At 37.9% G+C, this 21,326-nt stretch overlaps 1 protein-coding gene across 1 annotated transcript in view; it reads right to left on the bottom strand.

Moving 5' to 3' along the window:
- LOC103267327 (NEDD4 binding protein 2 like 2) overlaps nt 1-21,326 on the bottom strand; it is a 64,838-nt gene that overhangs the window by 33,371 nt on the left and 10,141 nt on the right. Inside the window, 1 exon segment of the mRNA XM_021715989.1 lies at nt 18,141-18,195. Coding sequence (XP_021571664.1) covers nt 18,141-18,195 — 55 coding nt within the window.

Here is a 21,326-nt window from a genome sequence, read left to right as displayed (position 1 = left end):
CTAATTTTTGATTTATTGTAGAGATGAGGTCTTGCCAAGTTGCCCAGGCGGGTCTTGAACCTGCGGACTCAGGCAATCTACTCACCTCGGCCTCCCAAAGCACTGGGATTATAGGCTGAGCCACCGAGCCCGGCAATCCTTTTCTTATAGTATTATGATAGTTGTTCAAGGTCCACTTATGAGTGAGAACATGTGATACTCAGATCTTTGTTTCTGTGAGAGATCACTCAGTATTATAAACTCTAACTCCATCCAGGTTGCTGCGAAATTCATGATTTTGTTCTTTTTTATGGCTGCGTAGTATTCCATCGTGTATTAGTACCACATTTTTTAAATCCAGTCCTCTTTTGATGGACAGCATGGTTGGTTCCATGATTATTGTGAACAATGCTGTGATAAACATACGTGTGCAGGTATCTTTTTCATAGAGTGATTTGGGTTCTTCAGGGTATATTCCCAGTAGGGGGATTGTGGGGTCATATGGAAGGTCGATTTTTAGGGCTTTTAGGAATCACCACACTAATTTCCACAGAGGCTGCACTAGTTTACATTCCCACCAACAGTGTAGAAGTGTTTCCTTTTCACCACATCCTCTCCAGCATCTGTTATTTTTTGAGTTATTAATAATGACCAATCTGACTGGAGTTAGGTGGTATCTCAGTGTGGTTTTTTTTTTTAATTTTTTTTATTTTTTGAATTAGAGTCTCACTCTGTCACCCAGACTGGAGTGCAGTGGCCACTCCCGGCCACTGCAGCCTTGACCTGCTGGGCTCCAGTGATCCTTCCATCTCAGCCTTCCAAGTAGCTGGAACTACAGGCATATACTACCACGCCCAGCTAATTTTTTGATTTATTGTAGAGATGAGGTCTCGCCTGCCCAGGCAGGTCTTGAACCCGCGGGCTCAGGCAATCCGCTCATCTCAGCCTTCCAAAGGCATGGGATTACAGGCTGAGCCATTGAGCCCGGCTTCAGTGTAGTTTTAATTTGCATTTCCTTGATGACTAGTGAGGTTGAACATTTCTTCATGTATCTGTTGGCCTCTTGTATGTCTTCTTTTGAGAAGTGTCTGTTCATGTCTTTTGCCCACTTTGTAATGAGGTTGTTTGTTTTTTTTCTTTTCGGCACGTTTGAGTTCTTTGTAGATCCTATATGTTAGGCCTTTGTCAGACATGAAGTTGGCAAATAACTTTTTCCCAGTCTGTGGGCTGTCTCCCTGCTCTCTGGATGGTTTCTTTTGCTTTGCAGAAGATTGTCAGTTTAATGAGGTCCCGCTTGTCTATCTTATCTCTTATGGCCCAGGCATTTCGGTTTTTGCTCAGGAATTGGATGCCAGTTCCAACTTCCATAAGGGTGAGTTCTACATTTTCTAAAGTTCTTATGGTTTGAGGTTTTACATTTAGGTCTCTGATCCATTTGGAGTTAATTTTTGTGAATGGGGATAGACAGGGTTCCTGTCTGAATCTTCTCCATGTGGTCAGCCAGTTTTCCCAGCACCATTTACTGAATAGATTGTTCTCTCCCCATTGGTGGGTGGTGGAGGATTTGTTGAAGATGAGTTGGTTGAGAAATTGAGGTTTTGCTTCTGGAATCTCAATTCTATTCCATTGGTCTATATGCCAATGGTCTTGTCCATTGGTCTTGGATCAATACATTGGCTTGCTCTTATCTTTTTTGTATATCTCAAATATTGCAGTAAAATGTCAATAGCTGGGTGCGGTGGCTCACACCTCTGATCTCAGAACTTTGGGAGGCTGAGGCAGGAAGATTGCATGAGCCCAAAAGTTCAAGACCACACTGGGCAACATAGCAAGATTATGTGTCTATGGAAATAAAAGTAAAAGTTAAAAAAAAATCAGCATGAGTGGTTCATTCTGTAATCTCAGAACTTTGGGAGGTGGAGGCAAGAGGGTTGCCTGAGTCAAGGGTTTGAGACCAGCCTGGATAAACTGGTAACACTTCATATTGACAATAAAAGACAACAACAAAAAATTAGCCGGGTCTGGTGACATGCATCTGTGGTTCCAGCTACTTGGAAGGCTGAGGTGGAAGGATTGCCCGAGCCCAGCAGGTCAAAGCAGTGGTGGCCATAAGCGTGCCACTGCACTCCAGCCTGAGTGACAGAGTGAGACTCTGACTCAAAAAAAAAAGTCAATAAAAGACATAAAACATAAGCAGTACTGTTCAATGACTGATTTATGAAGGATAGCTAATATTCATTTTTTGAATAAGTGAACTTTTATTTGTGGTGGGTTTAATTGTTTTATCATATTGCCACTATGCTTAGATAACAAAAAGTACATTTATTTTAGCTGAATTTATACAATGAATTATATTTTAGTAGGGTTTACATACCTAGTGTGATTGTAAAGTAATTAAATTTATTACCTATAATTAGATTCTTAATTTTATAGTCATGTTTTACAAAGTTTTCCTATCTGTAGGTGGAAGAGAAAAAGACTGGGTGTGTCTCAACTCTGAATCTTAGAGAAAAGTAGAGATTAGAAAATTAGATATAACAATATTATCCTTTGTGTCAAATTTTGATAGAGTATTTGGTTCTATCTACTGCTAGTTTGTACTACAAACTAACACTTGACTCTTATGATAACATCACTATACTCTAAATTCAATTACTGTTCAACTTTTGTGCATTGTTGCAAAATTATTTCACTAATGTGATAAACCTGAACATTAATGTCTGAAGCACTAGTCATTATCTTAGTTTCATTAGCTCTCTTTCAGTCTAGCACTAATGTTTATTAGCAAAAACAAATATTCAGTTGGAAAACACTTCTTATACTTGTCCAGAGGCTATATTCACGACCAGTACTTTCACAAATGTGCATCTGAAAACAGGTCCAGTGGGAGAATGTAGATGAGAAAAGCAAATCCATCAGGGCAACTGGAAAAACAAATCAAGTTCACACGCTATAGATAAGTCAAGTTCACATGCTACAGATAAGGGCAAAGATGTGCCCTCTCATTAAAAAAAATTTTTTTTGAGGCAGGTGGCCTTTCATGAGAAGCATATTTTTCTTCAACCGATTTTAACCTCTATATTCTTATTACAAATCTCTTCATTAAAACTACCAAGGTTCCAGCTACTTGGAATCAGGATATTTCTTGCTGATAACTATTCAGCAAGAGTAATTAATATGCAAAAATACAGTTGATTTTTGTAGGTTTCCTATCACTAAATTTCAGATATATTTTGGCATCTAGACTGACAACATGATGAAAACCAGGAAAACATCAGCGGCTTTTATTTATATTTATGGTATGAGGGTGGAGCAGGAGTAGATACTAGCATTACATGATTACTTTAAAAAGTTAATTTCTAGCCAGGTGCAGTGTTTCATGCCTATAATCGTAGTACTTTGGGAAGCTGAGGTAGGAGGATTGCCTGAGCCCAGGAGCTCAAGACCAGCCTGGGCAACTAGCAAGACCTCATCTCTACAAAAAAATTTTAAAAATAAGCCAGGTGTGGTGGCACACACTTGTAGTCCCAACTTGGAAGGCTGAGGTGGGAGGATCGTCTGAGCCCAGGAGGTCAAGGTTGTAGTGAGTCATGATCATGCCACTGTACTCCAGTCTGAGCAAGAGTGTGAGATCCTACTAAAAAAAATAATTAATTTCTAAAGTAATAATAATCATCAAGTAATTTTATCACACAGTTTTTCTGGCTAATATCTTCCACCATACATTTAAAAGATGGGAATGATACTACCAGGTTCACTTTTAGGAGTTGTATAATCTTAGTTTGAAGAAAAACCAGTCTAAAGTGCTATAAGCTGCATTTTACTTGAAAAGATATAACTAAAGGTTTTTCAGCCTTAATAGTCATTTTATTTGTTAAAAGTATTATGATCTAAGGTAGTAATTCTTTTTTTAAAAATAGCTAGAAGATATAAAATTACTTTATTCATAAGTATATAAATACTGTTGGATTATGTTGGGTCATTTTTACTTGAATAGTCTCATAACTAAATTATTGCCACAATATGTATAGCCTTTAACTATAAAATTAAAAACATGAGAAACTGAATATATAATTCTCTACAATAATAAAGAATACTTAAAAATCCAAAAATTTTCAACTTATAAAATGTTTGTTTTCTAAATGACTGCGAAACTTTTTTATGTTAAAGCAAACTGACATATTGATTTAGTGCTACAAAATAAGATTATTATAGTCACAGGGTAATCAGAAAAACATTGCACTAAAAATGTGTAGTTTACTTTCTTTTCTTAATTTCTGCCTTCCTTTGTTCCTTCTTGTTTTTGTTTTGTTTGTTTTTGAAGGTGGTATAACATTATTATTCTTGCCAAATAGATTAAAAGTCCTTCTTTTACCTACACAAAAAGGAATAAAAGGAGTTCCTGAAGTAAATTAACAACAGTTGGGGGAAAAAAGCAGACTAGAATTTAAAAGATGTTCAGAATCCATAAGGAAACGCCCAGGCCCAGATGACGTCAATGGTGAATTTTATCAAATATTTAAAGAATTAATACCAATTCTTCACAGACTTTTCTAAAAATAGAAAAGGAAAGAATACTTTCCAATTGATACTATGAGGCCAGTATCCCTTTGATTTCAAAAGAAAGCCATCATTAAAAAAAAAATCACTATTTCTTAGGACTATGGATGCCAGGACCACAAAAACAAACAAAAACCAAAAACCTAGCAGACTGAATCCAGCAACATTAAAAAAAGCATTATACTCTATGAATAAGCAGGGTTTATCACAGGAATGCAAGGTTAGTTTAACATCCAAAACTCAATATAATACATCATATTAGTAGAATAAAGGACAAAAACCACACGATCACCTCAATTGATATAGAAAAAGTAATAACAAAATCTAACATTCTTTCATTACATAAACACTTAATAAACAAGAAACAGAAAGAAAACCAGAAACAGAAACTAGGAACAAGAAGAAAAGATTCTTAATCTGATATTGGATATGTACAAAACCCCCACATTCGTCATACTCAATGGAGAAAGAATAGATGTTTCCCCCTGAAGATCAGTAAAAAAGACAAGAATATCTGCTCTCACCATTCCTTTCAACATTATATTGGGGGTTCCAGCCAAAGCAATTAGACAAGAAAAATATTTTAAAATCCAGAATGGAAAAAAAGAAGTAAAATATCTCTGTTTGCAGGTAACATGACCTTATATATAAAAAATTCTTAGGAATGTACTAAAAAATTATTAAAACTAACAAACTATTTTAGCAAAGTTTCAAGATATGAGATTAATATACAAAAATCAATTGTATTTCGATACATTAGCAATCAAGTATCTAAAAATTAAAAATTCCACTTACAGGCCAGACACAGTGGCTCACACCTATAATCCCCGCAATTTGGGAGGCTGAGGTGAGAGGATTACCTGAGCTCATGGGTTTGAGACCAGTCTGGGCAACTTGGTTAGACCTCATCTCTACAATAAATCAAAAAACTATGAGCCGAGCATGGTGGCACATGCCTGTAGTCCCAACTACTTGGAAGGCTAAGGTGGAAAGATCGCCTGAGCCAAGCAGGTCGAGGCTGCAGTGGCTGTGAGCATGCCACTGCACTCCAGCCTGGGTGACAGAGTGAGACTCCAACTTAAAAAAAACAACTAAAGAATAAAATACTTAGGAAAAATTTATTACAAGAAGTACAAGACTTGTTCTCTGATGACTAGAAAGCATTGTTGAAATAAAAGAAACCTGAATAAATAGAAATAAATAACATGGGAAAGGTATCCCATGTTCATGGATTAAAAGATAATAGTTAAGAAGTACTATTGTTACTCCTCAAATTGATTTAGATTCCATGAATTTCTTATAAAAATCCTAGCTTTCTTGTTTGCAGAAATTGGCAAGTGGATTCTAAAATTCATATGAAAATTCAAGGAACCCAGAATAGCCACAGCAATCTTTAAAAAGGATAAAAGTGGACATGGTGGCTCAGGCATATAATCTCAGCACTTTGGGTAGCCGAGGAAGGAGGATTGCTTGAGCCCAGGAGTTCTGAGACCATCCTAGGCAACACAGTAAGACCTCATCTCTATAAAAATTTTTTTAAAAATTAGCCAAGAGTGGTGGTATGCTTCTGTAGTCTCAGCTACTTGGAAGGCTGAGACCAAAGGATCCCTTGAACCCAGGAGTTGAGGCTGTGATCATGCCAATGTACTCCAGCCTGGACAACAGAGTGACACCTTGGCTCAAAAAAACAAAAGAAAAAAAAAAAAAGAACAAAACTGGAGGACTCACATTTCCTGATTTGAAAACCTACTATAAGGCCATAGTAGTCAATACAGTGTGGTACTGGCATAAGGACAGACATACAGATGAATGGAATATAACGAGGGTCCAAAATAAACCCTTATATTTGTGGAGAATTTATTTTTGAAAAGTAATTCAATGAGGAAAGAACAGCCTTTTCAACAAATGGTGATGAACAACTGGATCTACACATGCAAACAAATGAAGTTGAATCCTAACCCATATCACATATAAAATATAATACAAAGTGGATTAACAATATAAATATAAAAGCAAATACCATAAAACTCTTATTAGAAAACACAGATATAAGCCGGGCTCGGTGGCTCAACATGTAATCCTGCACTTTGGGAGGCTGAGGTGAGTGGATTGCCTGAGCCCACAGGTTCGAGACCTGCCTGGGCAATTTGGCGAGACCTCATCTCTACAATAAATCAAAAAATTAGCTGGGTGTGGTAATGTGCACCTGTGGTTCTGGCTACTTGGAAGGCTGAGGTGACTGGATTGCCTGAGCCCAGCAAGTTGAGACTGCGGTGGCCGGGAGCGTACTACTGCACTCCAGTCTGGGTGACCGAGTGAGACTCCAACTCAAAAAAAAAAAAAAAAAAGAAAACACAGATATAAATCTTCATGACCTTGAATTTGGTAATGTTTTTTAGATAATACCAAAAGCACAAGCAATAAAAAAAACAACGATAAACTGATAAATTTGACTTAATAAAAATTAAAAATTTTTATCTTCAAAGGATACTGAGAAAGTGAAAAGACAACCCACAAGAGAAGATATTTTCAAATATATTCAGAATAAATAACTCTGTTTTGTTTTTTTTGAGTCAGAGTCTCACTCTGTCGCCTAGGTTGGAGTGCAGTGGCACGCTCACGGCCACCCCAGTGTCTACCTGCTGGGCTCAGGCGAGCCTTCCACATTAGCCTTCCAAGTAGCTGGAACTACAGGCATGGGCCATCATACCCAGCTAATTTTTTGACTTATTGCAGAGATGATGTCTCACCAAGTTGTCCAGGCTGGTCTTGAACCCATGGGCCCAGGCAATCTTCTCACCTCAGCCTCCCGAAGTGCTGGGATTATAGGCATGAGCCACTGTCCCTGGCTTCAGAATAAACAACTCTTACGATGCCGTAATAAAAAGGCAACTCAATTAAAAAATGGGCAAATAATTAGAATAGAACTTTCTCCAAAGATACACAAATGGCCAATAAGCACATACAAAGGTGTTCAGCATCATTAGCTAACAAGGAAATACAAATCAAAATCACAATGAGATACCACTTCACACCCACTAGAAAGATTATAATAAAAAAGATGGACAATAATAAGTATGGGTGAAGAAATTGGAACTCATGAAAATGTCTGAATTATGAACCCCTTTTGCAGTGACAAAGATGTGTTTGAACATAAACCTTCTTTATGTGCAATCTATAGTTATTAGTTATAACTAAAGTTTATGAAAATCACTATAATTATAAATTTAAAAGTAAAAGATAAAATATTCAAATAAATTTGAGTTAATATGGCAAGCATCATGATTTAGGAAAAATAAAATTAGAGCTTATAAAAATGCTCACATATACTGAAGTAAAAAAACCTAACATATAAAACAGCAGTTATGGCTCATATTTCCTTGCCAGGGGCAGACATTTATTATATATCTGATTTGTTTGTACTTATTTGAGTTAGAGGTCTCAGTCCATCACTCAGGCTGGAGTGCAGAGGCATGATCATGGCTCACTACAGCTTCGACCTCCTGAACTCAGGCAATCCTTCCACCTCAGCCTCCCAAAGTAGTTGAGACTACAGGCACATACAATCACACCTGGCTAATTTTTTAATTTTTTTGTATGGGCAAGGTCTCACTATGTTGCCCAGGCTGTCTTGAACTACTGGGCTCAAGCAATCCTCCTGCCTTGGTCTCCCAGAGTGCTGGGATTATAGGCTTAAACCACCACATCCAACCTGAAGTCTGATTGAAGCCTACAATAATCTATGAAGAAAGTATCACCATCCCCATCTAAACAGATAAAGAAACTGAGCGTCAGAAACTTGCCCAGTGTACATAATTAATAAATGTGTGGAGGCAGACAAATGAAAGTCTCTGACGCCAATGTTTTGTTTTTTTAAAAAATATTTTATTTTAAAGATGTGTGGTACAATTCTGGATTAGGTATACAAGTGGACATTGTACAGGTAAGGTTTGGTCCTCCCTTTGGTCCCCACTTTGTTTGGTTTGAGATCACGTACCCTTTTTGATGTTATGTGTCCTCCCTCCCCCCAGTATCCTGTTACTGTCAATCCCCTTCTTATAGTATTATGGTGAATGTTCAGGGTCTGCTTAAAAATATGGAATGCTTCGGGAATTCGCGTGTCATCCTTGTGCAGGGGCCATGCTAATCTTCTTTGTATCATTCCAATTTTAGTATATGTGCTGCCGAAATGAGTACGACTCCAAAGTTTATGTACTGAACCATTAGGCTATATGAATGTAGCTATTAAAATTATAAATTTAAATAACAAATTATAATCTCACAATTCAAATAAACGTGTGCATATGCAAAGTGTGCATATACAAAGGTTTTATATGCAAAGGTTTTATATGCAAAGGCTTGTATATTTACATATTTAAACATATGTACATATATGTTTAAATACACGCATATGCAAAATGCAAAATTATAGGAATCTATTTCTTTGTGATTACCTGTGATTTTCTTTGTGATTATGTAAAAATTTTCTATATTGAACATGTACTACTTTTGTAATAGATATAAATAAATAAATGTGCACCTAAGATTTTCTTTAGTAAATAAACTAGACAAAGCAAAGAAAAAATACAAGTCAATGTATATCTCAAAATTAAGCTCCACTCTGGAATAGTAAATCCACCTACGGACTTATTGAACATAAATTTTAATTAGTAAACATAAACTAATGTTGTAAAAAAATACTGTGTGCAAATCCAGTTAGGTCAATAAGACAACAATTATTGCTAACTCTCTCATTCTAAAAAAGGTTTATTTGGCGACTTTATGATTCAGTGACTTCACAACATTCTCATCAGTTATACCCAGGAATAACTATATTGAAGTTTTCTGTTTCTGTCATGTGAGCTCTCAAGATTTTATTTTGAGATAATATTGCTTTAAAGTTTATTATTGCCAGTAAGGACAACAGCTACTGTAAAGTCCTCAAAGTTAACATCTAATTTATTCTTAGATATATTAACTTTGTTATGCCTATGCTTATTCAGATTTTAAAAAATGTATAAAGAGATAAAGCAGCACACATTTAAAAAATATATTAGATAAAAAACCCATTTCCTGAAAGTTAAATTCTATAAGGGATCTAGTTAATTTTCAAATCTTTTAACACCTTCTCCAATAAATTCTTACTACCTTCAATGTCATTATTTCAAATACACAAAAATCCTTTTCATTTCCCCTTGACAAGATCACTCTACTGCATGCATATAAACCACCATTAACAAGGTAATTTAGTTCAATATTCTAACACAATAACTCCAATTCTATCCAAAGGTTTCCTCTTTTATATTACAAATCTAGTTCAATCATCAAGATTTGGTCAATTCGTCAATCCCTCTGTTTTTCACTGCTGAGAAATGACATCATACATTGACAATATTTCTTCACAGATACCAACGGCTCATTAGAAAAATGTACAGCTAAATATAATTTATATTGTTATATGGTCACAGATAAACCTACAAAAGTTAGGCTTTGATTTTATGTTGTCCAAGAATTCCCTGAATGACTGTTTAAACCAAGATTAGGACAGCGGAAGTGCTCAAATGTTGTTCTGTCAGGTAAGGCCCACCTTGACCCCCTTGCTTAGAACTGCAGTCACTAACTTCCCCAACTCCTCCCCCTCCACACAGCACACAGGCTCTCACCCTGGGCCAAGAACTCCTCTCCCTCCCTCTCCTGCTTTATTTTTCTCCCTAACACATATCACTTTCCAACATATCGTGTTATGATTTACTTGTTCCTTCCACTTGAGAAGTTTTGTCTGTTTTGTTCCCAGCTGCCCCTCAGGATCTGAGACAGCACCTGTTCCACAGAAGGTGCTGTTGAATGACTGGTAACTTTACTACCAGGTAAATGGTAGTCAAAGAATACTACCATTTGGAAGTGGTTGCTTTTATCTGTGTTTAATTGGTGACTTACAGCAATGTGTGAAAATGCAATGCTTAGCTTTGTAATTAGAGTAAGTTCTCATTTTCACCCTGCTTAAAACAGGAAAATAATTTTTCCAGTAGCCTCAACTCAGACCTACTAATGCCTCCATGGTTGAAGAGAAGCTTATACTCTCAAGACAGTGGTTCAGAACCTGAAAACGTGAAATAGAACTTGGGCAGAGAAAAATTTCTAGTTCTGGGATTACTTAGGGAAAAGAGACAAAGTGATGCTTTTTTGCTATTGAAGGTCTCAAATGATTCTTCTTACCCAATTATCAGTCAAAACAATGTTCTTCATTATGCTGACCATACAGGTTTCATATATCTCATTAACCATCACAACAATCCTATGAGATAGTTATTATTAACAATCCCACTTTACACACAGAGAAGACTAAGATTGAAGTAATTTTCCCAGGTCTTACCTTTAGAGTTTGCATTTCTTTCTTTCTTTTTCTTTTTCTTTCTTTTTTTTTTTAGTCAGAGTCTTACTCTGTTGCCTAGGTTGGAGTGCAGTGGCACAATCACAGCCACCACAGCCTTGACCTGCTGGGTTCAGGCAATCCTTCGGCTTCAGCCTTCCAAGTAGCTGGAACCACAGGCTTGTGCCACCATGCCCAGGTAATTTTTTTGGTTTATTGTAGAGATGAGGTCTTGCCAGGTTGCCTGGGCTGGTCTCGAACCCATGAGCTCAGGTAATCCTCTTGCCTCGGTCTCCCAAAGTGCTGGAATGACAGGCGTGAGCCACTGTGCCCGGCCTTAATTTTGGATTTCTAAAAACTATGTAATACCGCTATCGCCTTCATCATAATAAATTACATGATGATGAATTACAAGGAATCACAGATTCCAACATTCTATCATTATCTGACTCACCCTGCTCCTGTTGTGCTAAGCAGAGACCAAATTAGAAATGGAGAAACCATATGTGTAGATGTAGAGTAAGTCCGAGTGATTTGAAATTATTAACAGTGCCTTTTCATGGACCAGTCATACTAAAGAAACTTCAGAATACATAGTAGTTAAGCCAATGCTCAATAGGGAAAAATATACAAAGCAAAACAAAATCTGAAGTTTACAACAATAACAAAACAACTACAAAAAGTGTTATTTACTCACCAGAAGTTTTTCCTAATCAAACCGTTCATTTGTTATGGAATTTGCATACACAGAAAAAAGGTACGTTACTTTGTAAGAAAATTTTTTTCACATCTCCTCCCAAAAGACATAGCTCTGACAACTTGAAGAGCAACAAATTAAGTACTCAATGACTTTCTGAAAACTATAGGAAAAGAAAAAATGTTCAAAAATGTTTACCTTTACTTGCCTTAAGCCTGAAATAAGATACAAGATGTCTTACATCATCTCATTTATATCACCCCTACTACTTTTGAGTTTAGCACTTTCAAACGATGCTGTTTTCAATATCCCAGAATATCAAGGCAAATTTTCTAAAAACAATTTTTCCTACATAGGAAATATCTTCAGGCCTAGCCTAGCATGTTTTCTTATCAGAAGTTAATATAATTAATATGAAATTTCACATATCCCATACTTTAAAAGGATATTCATATCCTTTCACATGGCAAACTTACTTCTTGGTAAGTCCCATGAGTTGCAGGCACTATTAAAATAGCCTGATTTACTACATTTCAAGTTCTCAGCATGTTTGACACATTTAAAACTGTCACAGCTGCTGTTTTAAAATAAATTTAGCAACTATATTTCTAAATCCTTTCGAACATGAGAATAAGAAGTATCATGCCCTCAAAGAATAAAACATTTCCAAAACTGGATGCCTCAAAAGCATAAATTTAAAATTTTGTACATTTAAATAGGGGATTTATTTTTAAGCTCATCATCTATGCAAATAGAAAGTGATGGCAAAAAACAAAAAATGTGTGTGTTATGTAGCCTTCCTTTTCTTTTCTTTTCTTTTCCAAGTTGGAGTCTCACTCTGTCACCCAGGTTGGAGTGCAGTGACCCACTCATGGCCACTGCAGCCTCGACCTGCTAGGCTCAGGGGATCCTTCCACCTCAGCTGTTTAAGTAGCTGGAACCACAGGCATGTGCCACCACATCCAGCTAATTTTTTAATTTATTGTAGAGACAAGGTCTCACCAAGTTGCCCAGGTTGATCTCGAACCGCTGGGCTCAGGCAATCCTCTTACCTCTGCCACCCAAAGTGTTGGGATTACAGATGTGAGCCACCATGCCTGGCCTGTAGCCCTTACTTTCTAATATTAAAATATTATATATAACTAAGTCATTTGATAGACAATAATTCCACTCACTGAAAAGTAGCTAATACTGCATTCATTGCAATGTCAAATGAAAAAAAAAAAAAGAAAAATAACTAACACTCCCGGGGGCTTTTAATAATAATGTGTATTTCTGCCTCCCATGTATTGTCACTGCAAACAAGCTACCACTACTGTACTAAGTGATAAAGAATCATACCTTCAGTGACTTCAAATGTATAGGAGCTACTTCTAACTTTATTTCAAACAGCTCCTTGTAGTTGAGTTTTTTGAGTTTTTCTACTTGCATTTTATAGTGTTTTTTGTGAGTCTCAAATGTTTTCAGGCTGTCAGATCTAATTTCTTATTCTTTTCTCTGAAACTGCCCCAACTTTCACTAACACTGCATGATACTGCTAAAATACTTGGGGCACCATTGAACTAACCTCATAAAAATGCAAGTTGCCTCAGAGAGAGAGGATTTTGAAGGGTTCTGAATAAGGATTTGGGTGTGCAGAGCACATGACATCTACTTTGGTAAATCAGAGACTTTTTTTTTTTTTTGAGTTGGATCTCATTCTGTCACCCAGACTGGAGTGCAGTGGCACACTCATGGCCACCCCAGTGTCGACCTGCTGGGCTCAGGCAACCCTTCTGCCTCAGCCTTCCAAGTAGCTGGAACCACAGGCATGCTACCATGCCCAGTTAATTTTTTTTCTTTTTTTTATTATAGAGACGAGGTCTCACCAAATTGGCTGGGCTGGTCTTCAACCCCTAGGCTCAGGCAATCCTCTCGCCTTGGCCTCCCAAAGAGCTAGGATTATAGGCTTGAGCCACCTTGCCCGGCCGAGACCTCTTTCTTAGGTTAGACATTTTAGTTATGCTCCAAACAGTCTGTAAGGAAGTGACTGCTGAGTTGTTCCTGTATTTGTGTTTGACATGAAAGAGCATCTAGCACCAGATCTGGAACTCCATAGATCCTCAATGTATAGCTGGATGTATATCTATCTCTTTAAAAAATTTTATTTTATTTTTAAATTGTGGGGTACAAATGTGGGTTAGGTACATACATGGTGATCATACAGGTAAAGTGTGGGTACCCTTATTGATGTTATGTGCCCCCCTCCCTTGGCAATGTCCCACTACTGCCAATCCCTTTCTTATAGTATTATGATAAATGTTCAGGGTCCACTTATGAATGAGTACATGTGGTACTCAGGTCTTTGTTTCTGTGATAAATCACTGATTATTATAGACTCTAATTCCATCCAGGTTGCTGCAAAGTTCATAATTTTGTTTTTCTTTATGGCTGCATAACATTCCATCGTGTGAATGTACCCCATTTTCTTTATCCAGTCTACTTTTGACGGGCAGCACGGACGGGTCCATGTTTTTGCTACTGTGAATAATGCTGCAATAAATACGTGCGTGCAGGTATCTTTATTATAGATTGAGTTCCTCCGGGTATATTCCCAGAAGGGGGATTGCTGGGTCATATAAAAGGTCGATTTTCAGATTTTTTAGAAATCGCCATGGTTTTCCATAGAGATTGTACTAGTTTATATTCCCACCAACAGTGTAGGAGTTTTCCCTTTTCCCCACATCTTTTCCAGCATCTGTTGTTTTTTGAGTTATTGATGATGGCCACCCTGACGAGTTAGGTGGTATCTCAGTGTGGTTTTAATCTGCATTTCTTTGATGATTACCAAAGAAATGAAAGATCTTTACAGTGAAAACTACAAAACACTGCTCAAAGAAATCCAAGAAGACATAAACAAATGGAAAAATATTCCATGCTCATGGATTGGAAGAATTAACATTGTTAAGATGCCCATCCTACTAAAGGCAATTTACAGATTTAATGCGATAGGTATTCAATTACCAACATCATTCTCAGACCTGGAAATGACAATATAGAAACTCATATGGAAACATAAAAGACCACAAATATCCAAAACAATCCTTAGTAAAAGAAACAAAGTGGGAGGTATCACATTTCCAGACTTCAAACTCTACTATAAAGCTACAATAATCAAATCAGCCTGATACTGGTACAAGATCAGGCATATAGACCAATGAAACAGGAGAGAGATCCCGGAAGCAAAACATCAATTTATCTATCCCTTTCTATATAAATATTGCATTTTTTTGTTCACACAGACAAAAAAGGGGCCTGAAGGATACACACCAAATGATTAATCCTGTCTAGGAAGTAGATTGTGAAGAAAGTAAGAAATTAAAAAAGGGCTTTTTAATTTTGCTTCACCCCTTTCTGTAATAATGCTTTAGATCATGCTTTACTTATTAATTTAAATTACCGTTGAGGTCTCACTCTGTTGCCCAGGCTGGAGTGCAGTTGCATGATTATGGCTCACCACAGCCTTTCCTGCTGGGAACAGGTGATCCTTCTGCCTCCTCCTCCTAAGTAGCTGGGACTCCAAGAGCAGGCCCAGCTAATTTCTTCATTTTATGTAGTGACGAGGTCTCGCTATTTGCCTAAGCTGGTCTCCAACTCCTTGGCTCAAGCGATCCTCCTACCTCAGCCTCCCAGAGTGCTGAGATTACAAGTGTGAGCTACCTGTATCTGGCCTAGATCATTCTTGAATTATTAATACAGTTGGCCTTCTGTATCCGCAGGTTTGGCATAATTCAAACAATCATGGATGGAAAACAATCAGGAGAAAACCAAAATATACAAAATAATACAAAAACATAGTATATAAACTATTACATAGACTTTACATTGTATTAGGTACTAGGAGTAATCTAGAGTTGATTTAAAGCATATGGGAGACATTTGTAATCCCAGCACTTTGGGAAGCCAAGGTGGGAGGATCACTTGAGCCCAGGAGTTCGAGATCACCCTGGGCAACATAGCAAGACCTTGTTGCTACAAAAAAAAAAAAAAAAAAAAAGAAGGCGTGGTGGCACACACCTGTAGTTCCAGCTACTCTGGTAGCTGAGACAGGATTGTCTGAGTCTAGGAGGTGGATGCTGTGGTGGGCCATGAGTGTGCTGCTGCACTGCAGCCTGGGTTAGTGTGAGATCCTGGCTAAAAAAAAAAAAAAAAAAAAAAAAAAAAGGACAAGGAAGGATATGCATAGGTTATATGCAAATAAGTTTATCTTATGTGGGGGACTTGAGAATCTGTGGATTTTATTATGCACTGGGGTCCTGGAACCACTCTCTCTTGGATACCAAGGGGTGACTGTTAAACTTATACTTGGATCTGTGTGTGTGCAAAATGACAATGCAAGCACAATAGATAATTTCCACCCTGTGTACTTGGGATGCGTGTTCTCACTGGGTACTTGTCCGTCACATGGGACTGTGTCATTTTTGTCGCAAGAAATGCTCAAAGCACTTTCCACTGTAAAAAGCTGCTCAGCATACTAACTGCCTCTTTTTTTCCCTCCCTCATGTCACCGCTCAGTCCCATGGTTTTAAGTCATGCTTCAGAGTACACCCGTAGAGCTTCTCCTGTCCTGCTTGCAGTTGTTGTCTTCTTGATTCATGACATCTCACCTCCTGTGAAAATGGCAGCACACACCTTGCCAGAGGCTATAGGCGTTGTGATGAGCGGCTGCATCCTGGACCCACCAGTGGCTTTATATTTCCCATGAATACTTAGTTCCAAAGGGGAAACTCTCTAAAAGGTTCAACCTATTGTGGGTCCAAGTCTATGGCCATAAAAGTTAGACAATGTCATACTTTGCAGACTTTGACTTCTTTTTTTTTTTTTTTTTTTTTTTTTTTTTGAGTGTGTTTCTTACACTGTCTCCCAGGCTGGAGTGCAGTCGCACAATCACGGCTTGCCACAGCTTCAAACTCCTGGGCTCAGGTGATCTTTCCACCTCAGCCTCCCGAGTAAATGGGACTACAGGTGTACACCACCATGCCTGGCTAAGTTTTCTGATTTTTTTTTTAGAGATGAGGTCTTGCTATATTGCCCAGGCTGGCCTTGAACTCCTGGGCTCAAGCAATCCTTCTGCCTCTGCCTCCCAAAGTGTTGGGGTTACAGGCATGAGGCACTGTGCCCGGCCTGACTTCTCTTTTTTAAAGAGTTAATACCCATTTTCTGGCTTGCAGACTTGACTTTGATTCAGTTTTCACTTCTCTATTTATCCATGCATCATTGAATTGCACAGCTAGAAGAATTAAGTGCTGACTTTCAGTTGTGTAAAAGTAAAAAAAATCCTATCTATGTACAGTACATCATGTCTTAGATTAGTACACGATCGCAGATTTCCTTAGTCTTTTATCATTAGCCAATATCACATTTATTCAACAAAATATTTAACAAAATATTAGGTAATTCTAGATTCTTTATGACGATCTGAAGAACTCAGAATGCTGGGTATTACTAAGTTGGACGATTTCCCTGGACCCTCAATACCCAAATTACAGCATAGTCTCTGATGAAAACAGTCTATGTTCAATCACGTTTCATTTTTTTTTTTTTTTGAGTCAGAGTATCACTGTGTCGTCCAGGCTGGAGTGCAGTGGTATGCTCACAGCTCACTGCAGCCTCAACATCCTGGGCTCAGGCAATCCTCCCGTCTCAGCCTTGCAAGTAGCTGGGACTACAGGTGCGTGCCATCACACCTGACTTAGTTTTTTTATTTTTTGTAGAGACAAGGGCTTGCTATGTTGCCCAGGCTGGTCTTGAACTCCTGGGCTCAAGCAATTCTTCCACCTTGGTCTAACAAAGTGCTGGGATTACAGGCATGAGCTGCCATGCCTGGCCCTTAATTTACTTTATAAATTAAGAAGGAAATTTACCCAGGACTTTCTCTGGATAGCCAATATGGCAACTGACAAGGATTCAGGCTTACTGATGGATTACTAGGCATGAGATGCTAATGTTATTCAGCATAAAGCTTCATGGGAAGATTTGTGGCATAAGAAAGAAATGGCTGAAAGGCAGGAGCCTGGGGTGCTAGTCCTAGCCCTTCCACTGGCTGTAGGTGGTGAGTTATTTCACCTCTCTGGATCTCACTTTCCTCATCTTTAAAATATGAGAATAGAACAAGATGTCCTACAAGTCCCTTTTAGCCCTAACATCTCATTTTTTAGTATGTTAAATTTGCCTAACAGAAACCAACAATATGTTTAGTATTTTTTGCTGAATCCAGAATATCCATAAAAAACATCTCATTAACAGTCACAGCATTCACAGAAGAAAACAAAAAAGCTATTATCTTTTTATGCATATGAGTCATGAACCAGGACAGCAACTTGCAAAAGGTCACAAAACTGTGGCATTGTGAGAACAATGATTCTGATTTCTTGATTATGACTGCAGTATTCTGTTCACTATCTTTGTTGCTGTTTTGTTATATGTGAAAAGCAATGTGCTTAACCTTTCTCACCTCCAATTAGCCAATTTGCTCCCTAATGTACTCAGACTCACCCTGCTCCATTTTTACTGCCTGAAGTCTTCAGAACATTCTCTTTCCTTTTCAATACTAGCATTAGGATAACAACCAATGATACTTTCAAATTTGTCTCCTAAGGACATGCCTCAGGGTTCCAGGTGCAGTATTTGTCTCACTTTCTATATAATTTCTATTAATTTTCTACATAAATTTTAACCACATAAAGACTGTCACTACCACTTCTACATTTGTCAATGTCTGCTTGAAGCCTGTACCTTTAAACAGACCCAAAATGCCCAAGCTTCAAGTGGCTGAAAAAGACCCCAGAGATTTCTTTGTATTATTTGCTATAATGGTTTTGGACCTTCCCCCTTCGTTCCCTTTTAGGACTACCAAACTCCTAATCCTTGAAACCAGTGAATGAAATTAGTTTCCCAAGTTCTCTAAAGACATTGGCTTGAATATTCATTCTGCATTTTCCCACTCCTGACTTTGCTGCGCAGAATATCCTGTCCTAACTGGTCTCCAGATCTAAGCTCTATCAGTAAACTGTCTGGCCAGAACCTCAACCAAGCCCCTTTGCTTCCATCTCCTCTGCACACATTTTCAGACTTGTCCCTAAAACTGGCAGATGTAGAAACACACCTACTATGAATTCAACACATACAAGTGAGAGGCTGCACTCTATTCCCTGTACCCAGGGAAGAAAGGCTGAGGGTGCAAACTGGAAGTGAGTTCCAACTGGAAGTGAATGGCAGGAGTGAGGGAGGCACTACTTACCTAATACTAGGCATTCTCTTCTCACTGTCTCTCAGGGACTCGATCTATCCCAGAAAAGATTTAGCAGAAAACTGGAGAAACTGCACCACTTTCTTATGCACAATCTGCCATGGGCTCATATTCAGCCAGTACTCTTGTGGCCTCCCAGCTTGTTAAATACTAAAATTCTTCTTACCATATGGCAAATTATGCCCTTAGACCCCTCCTAACCCTGCCGCCCAGTGTCTTAGCCAGGTGCCCCACTGACCCATCAATTAGCAGGTTAATGACTGACCCCGAAAGGGCTCACAGGTTCCCTCTCTAGCACAGTAACCAGAAGGCACAACTTTGGGGGACTGATTGCATGAATGCTGGCCAGTCCAAATAGAAGCTGGTTACTGGAGGCCCAGGCAGGAGGAATACATGAGGCCAGGAGTTCAAGGCCAGTCTGGGCAATATAGGGAGACTGTGACTCCACACACACACACAAAAAAAAAATTAATTACATTTCACCACAACTTCCTTAGGTGTTTCCAACTTGTAGCCGATCTTGCCATAATGATAAATAAAACTCTTCTAGAGTTGAAAAATGCATCTATAAATTCAATGACAGTGTTTAACTGGTGATAACATGGTATCATAAAAAACAAGCATAGAAATACTGTTTTCCTTTTGATTAAGGAAAAGGCAAAAACATCTCTAGAAAATACCCAGGAAAGTATACAATATTCTATTACCAGTTCAAAGCTTCCATGTTATGCAGGCAAAAATCTCTGGAGCCTCCTAATGTTTTTGCTTTAAGTAGCTTTTGTAGGTAAGCTTACACCTCATTAATGCAATGGTTTTATGACTAAAGGACATATTAAGAGTTAAAATATTTTCCAGAGCTGAGGTAAAATCCCATATTCAGTATTTAATGTATTAAAAGATTCACCAAGTAATATCCTTCTTGGCATTAAAAAACTGCTAGCATTTGCAGTTTTCAATCCTTTTATATTACAGAAATTCGTGATGTGTCTTTGTCATGTAGTTTTATGTCTTCATTTTCCTTATCAGATATCTAGAACTAAGAGAAATTCAAACAATCTTTTTTTTCTTTGAGTTGGAGTCTCACTCTTTGCTGCCCAGGTTGGAGCGCCATGGCACGCTCACTGCCACTGCAGCCTTGTACTGCAGGGCTCAGGTGATCCTTCTGCCTCAGCCTTCCAAGTAGCTGGAACTACAGACACACACCACCATGCCTGGCTAGTTTTTGTGATTTATTGTATAGACAAGGTCTCACCAAGTTGCCCAGTCTGGTCTCAAACCCCCGGGCTCAGGCAATCCTCAGACCTCAGCCTTCCTAAGTGCTGGGATTAAAGACTGAGCCATTGCTCCTGGCCCAAACAATCTTTTTTAAAAAAGACACTGCCAGATTACTTTTAGGACACCACAAATATATCGACAGAGTGTTCTGAAATTTATGTAAATATCTAGGATCTAGAACAAAACAGCTGGTAGAACTCATATCCATCAATGAATTTTATAAATCTCTGAAATTAGCCCTTGCCTGCCTCATTGTTAACTGGGAATTCCCAAGGATTTCTCTCTTTTGTCCATTAGATCATCTTTTCAAATCCATTCTCAAAGGACTGTTCACCTGCAATTCTGGCTACTTGGAAAGCTGAGGCGGAAGGATCGCTGGGGCCCCGCAGGTTGACGCTGGAGTGGCCGTGAGCGTGCCACTCACTGTCCTCCAGCCTAGGCGACAGAGTGAGACTCCAACTCAAAAAAAAAAAAAAGAACAAGTCAATAAACATATCCCCTTTTTAAAAATGTTACAACCAACTCTGAATTGATCATATGTTTTTCATACCATCATACTCATAATCAAACAGTATATAATAAATCACTCACTGAGAGATAACACTTGGACAAAAATGATACATAAAGATAATAACTACAGTAATGACAAATTTAGCTTTTACTACTATGCCAGGTAATCATTGCTTCTTCTATTGGAAAGGAAAAATATAAATTTTAATTTTGTTTATTGGTATATTTTTGAATGCGAATATTTTTAAAATAATATATGACTTCCATTTTCTAAGTCTAGCCTGCTTATCTTTATTTTTTGTGTCAGAATTCATTACTAATGTACCAATGTTAATAACCAAAGAAATAAATAACAATGATGATAAATCTACTAATGGATACTGAACATTTCCTCTGTGTGCAAATGCTTTTTATGTAATAGTTCATTTAATCCTTATACTCATCCAATGAGTAAGTTATTAATCAAGCTGACTTACTGCCATCATCACACTGCATGTTTCAATCATTTATTTACTTTTGAAATCTAAGACATCTTTTGAGAATGAGTAATATTTCCACCAGCTAATGCTGTTGAAAATGTAAACTGGTACAACCACCTTGGAAAACAGTTTGATGGTTTCTTAAATAATCAAAAATACACCTTTTAT

This window comes from Carlito syrichta, unplaced genomic scaffold, assembly GCF_000164805.1.
Source record: "Carlito syrichta isolate Samal-C Ts95f unplaced genomic scaffold, Tarsius_syrichta-2.0.1 Scaffold308104, whole genome shotgun sequence".
NCBI classification, from domain to species: Eukaryota; Metazoa; Chordata; class Mammalia; order Primates; family Tarsiidae; genus Carlito; species Carlito syrichta.
Note: the sequence above shows the minus strand (reverse complement) of the source record. Positions and strands in the feature narration are given on the sequence as shown.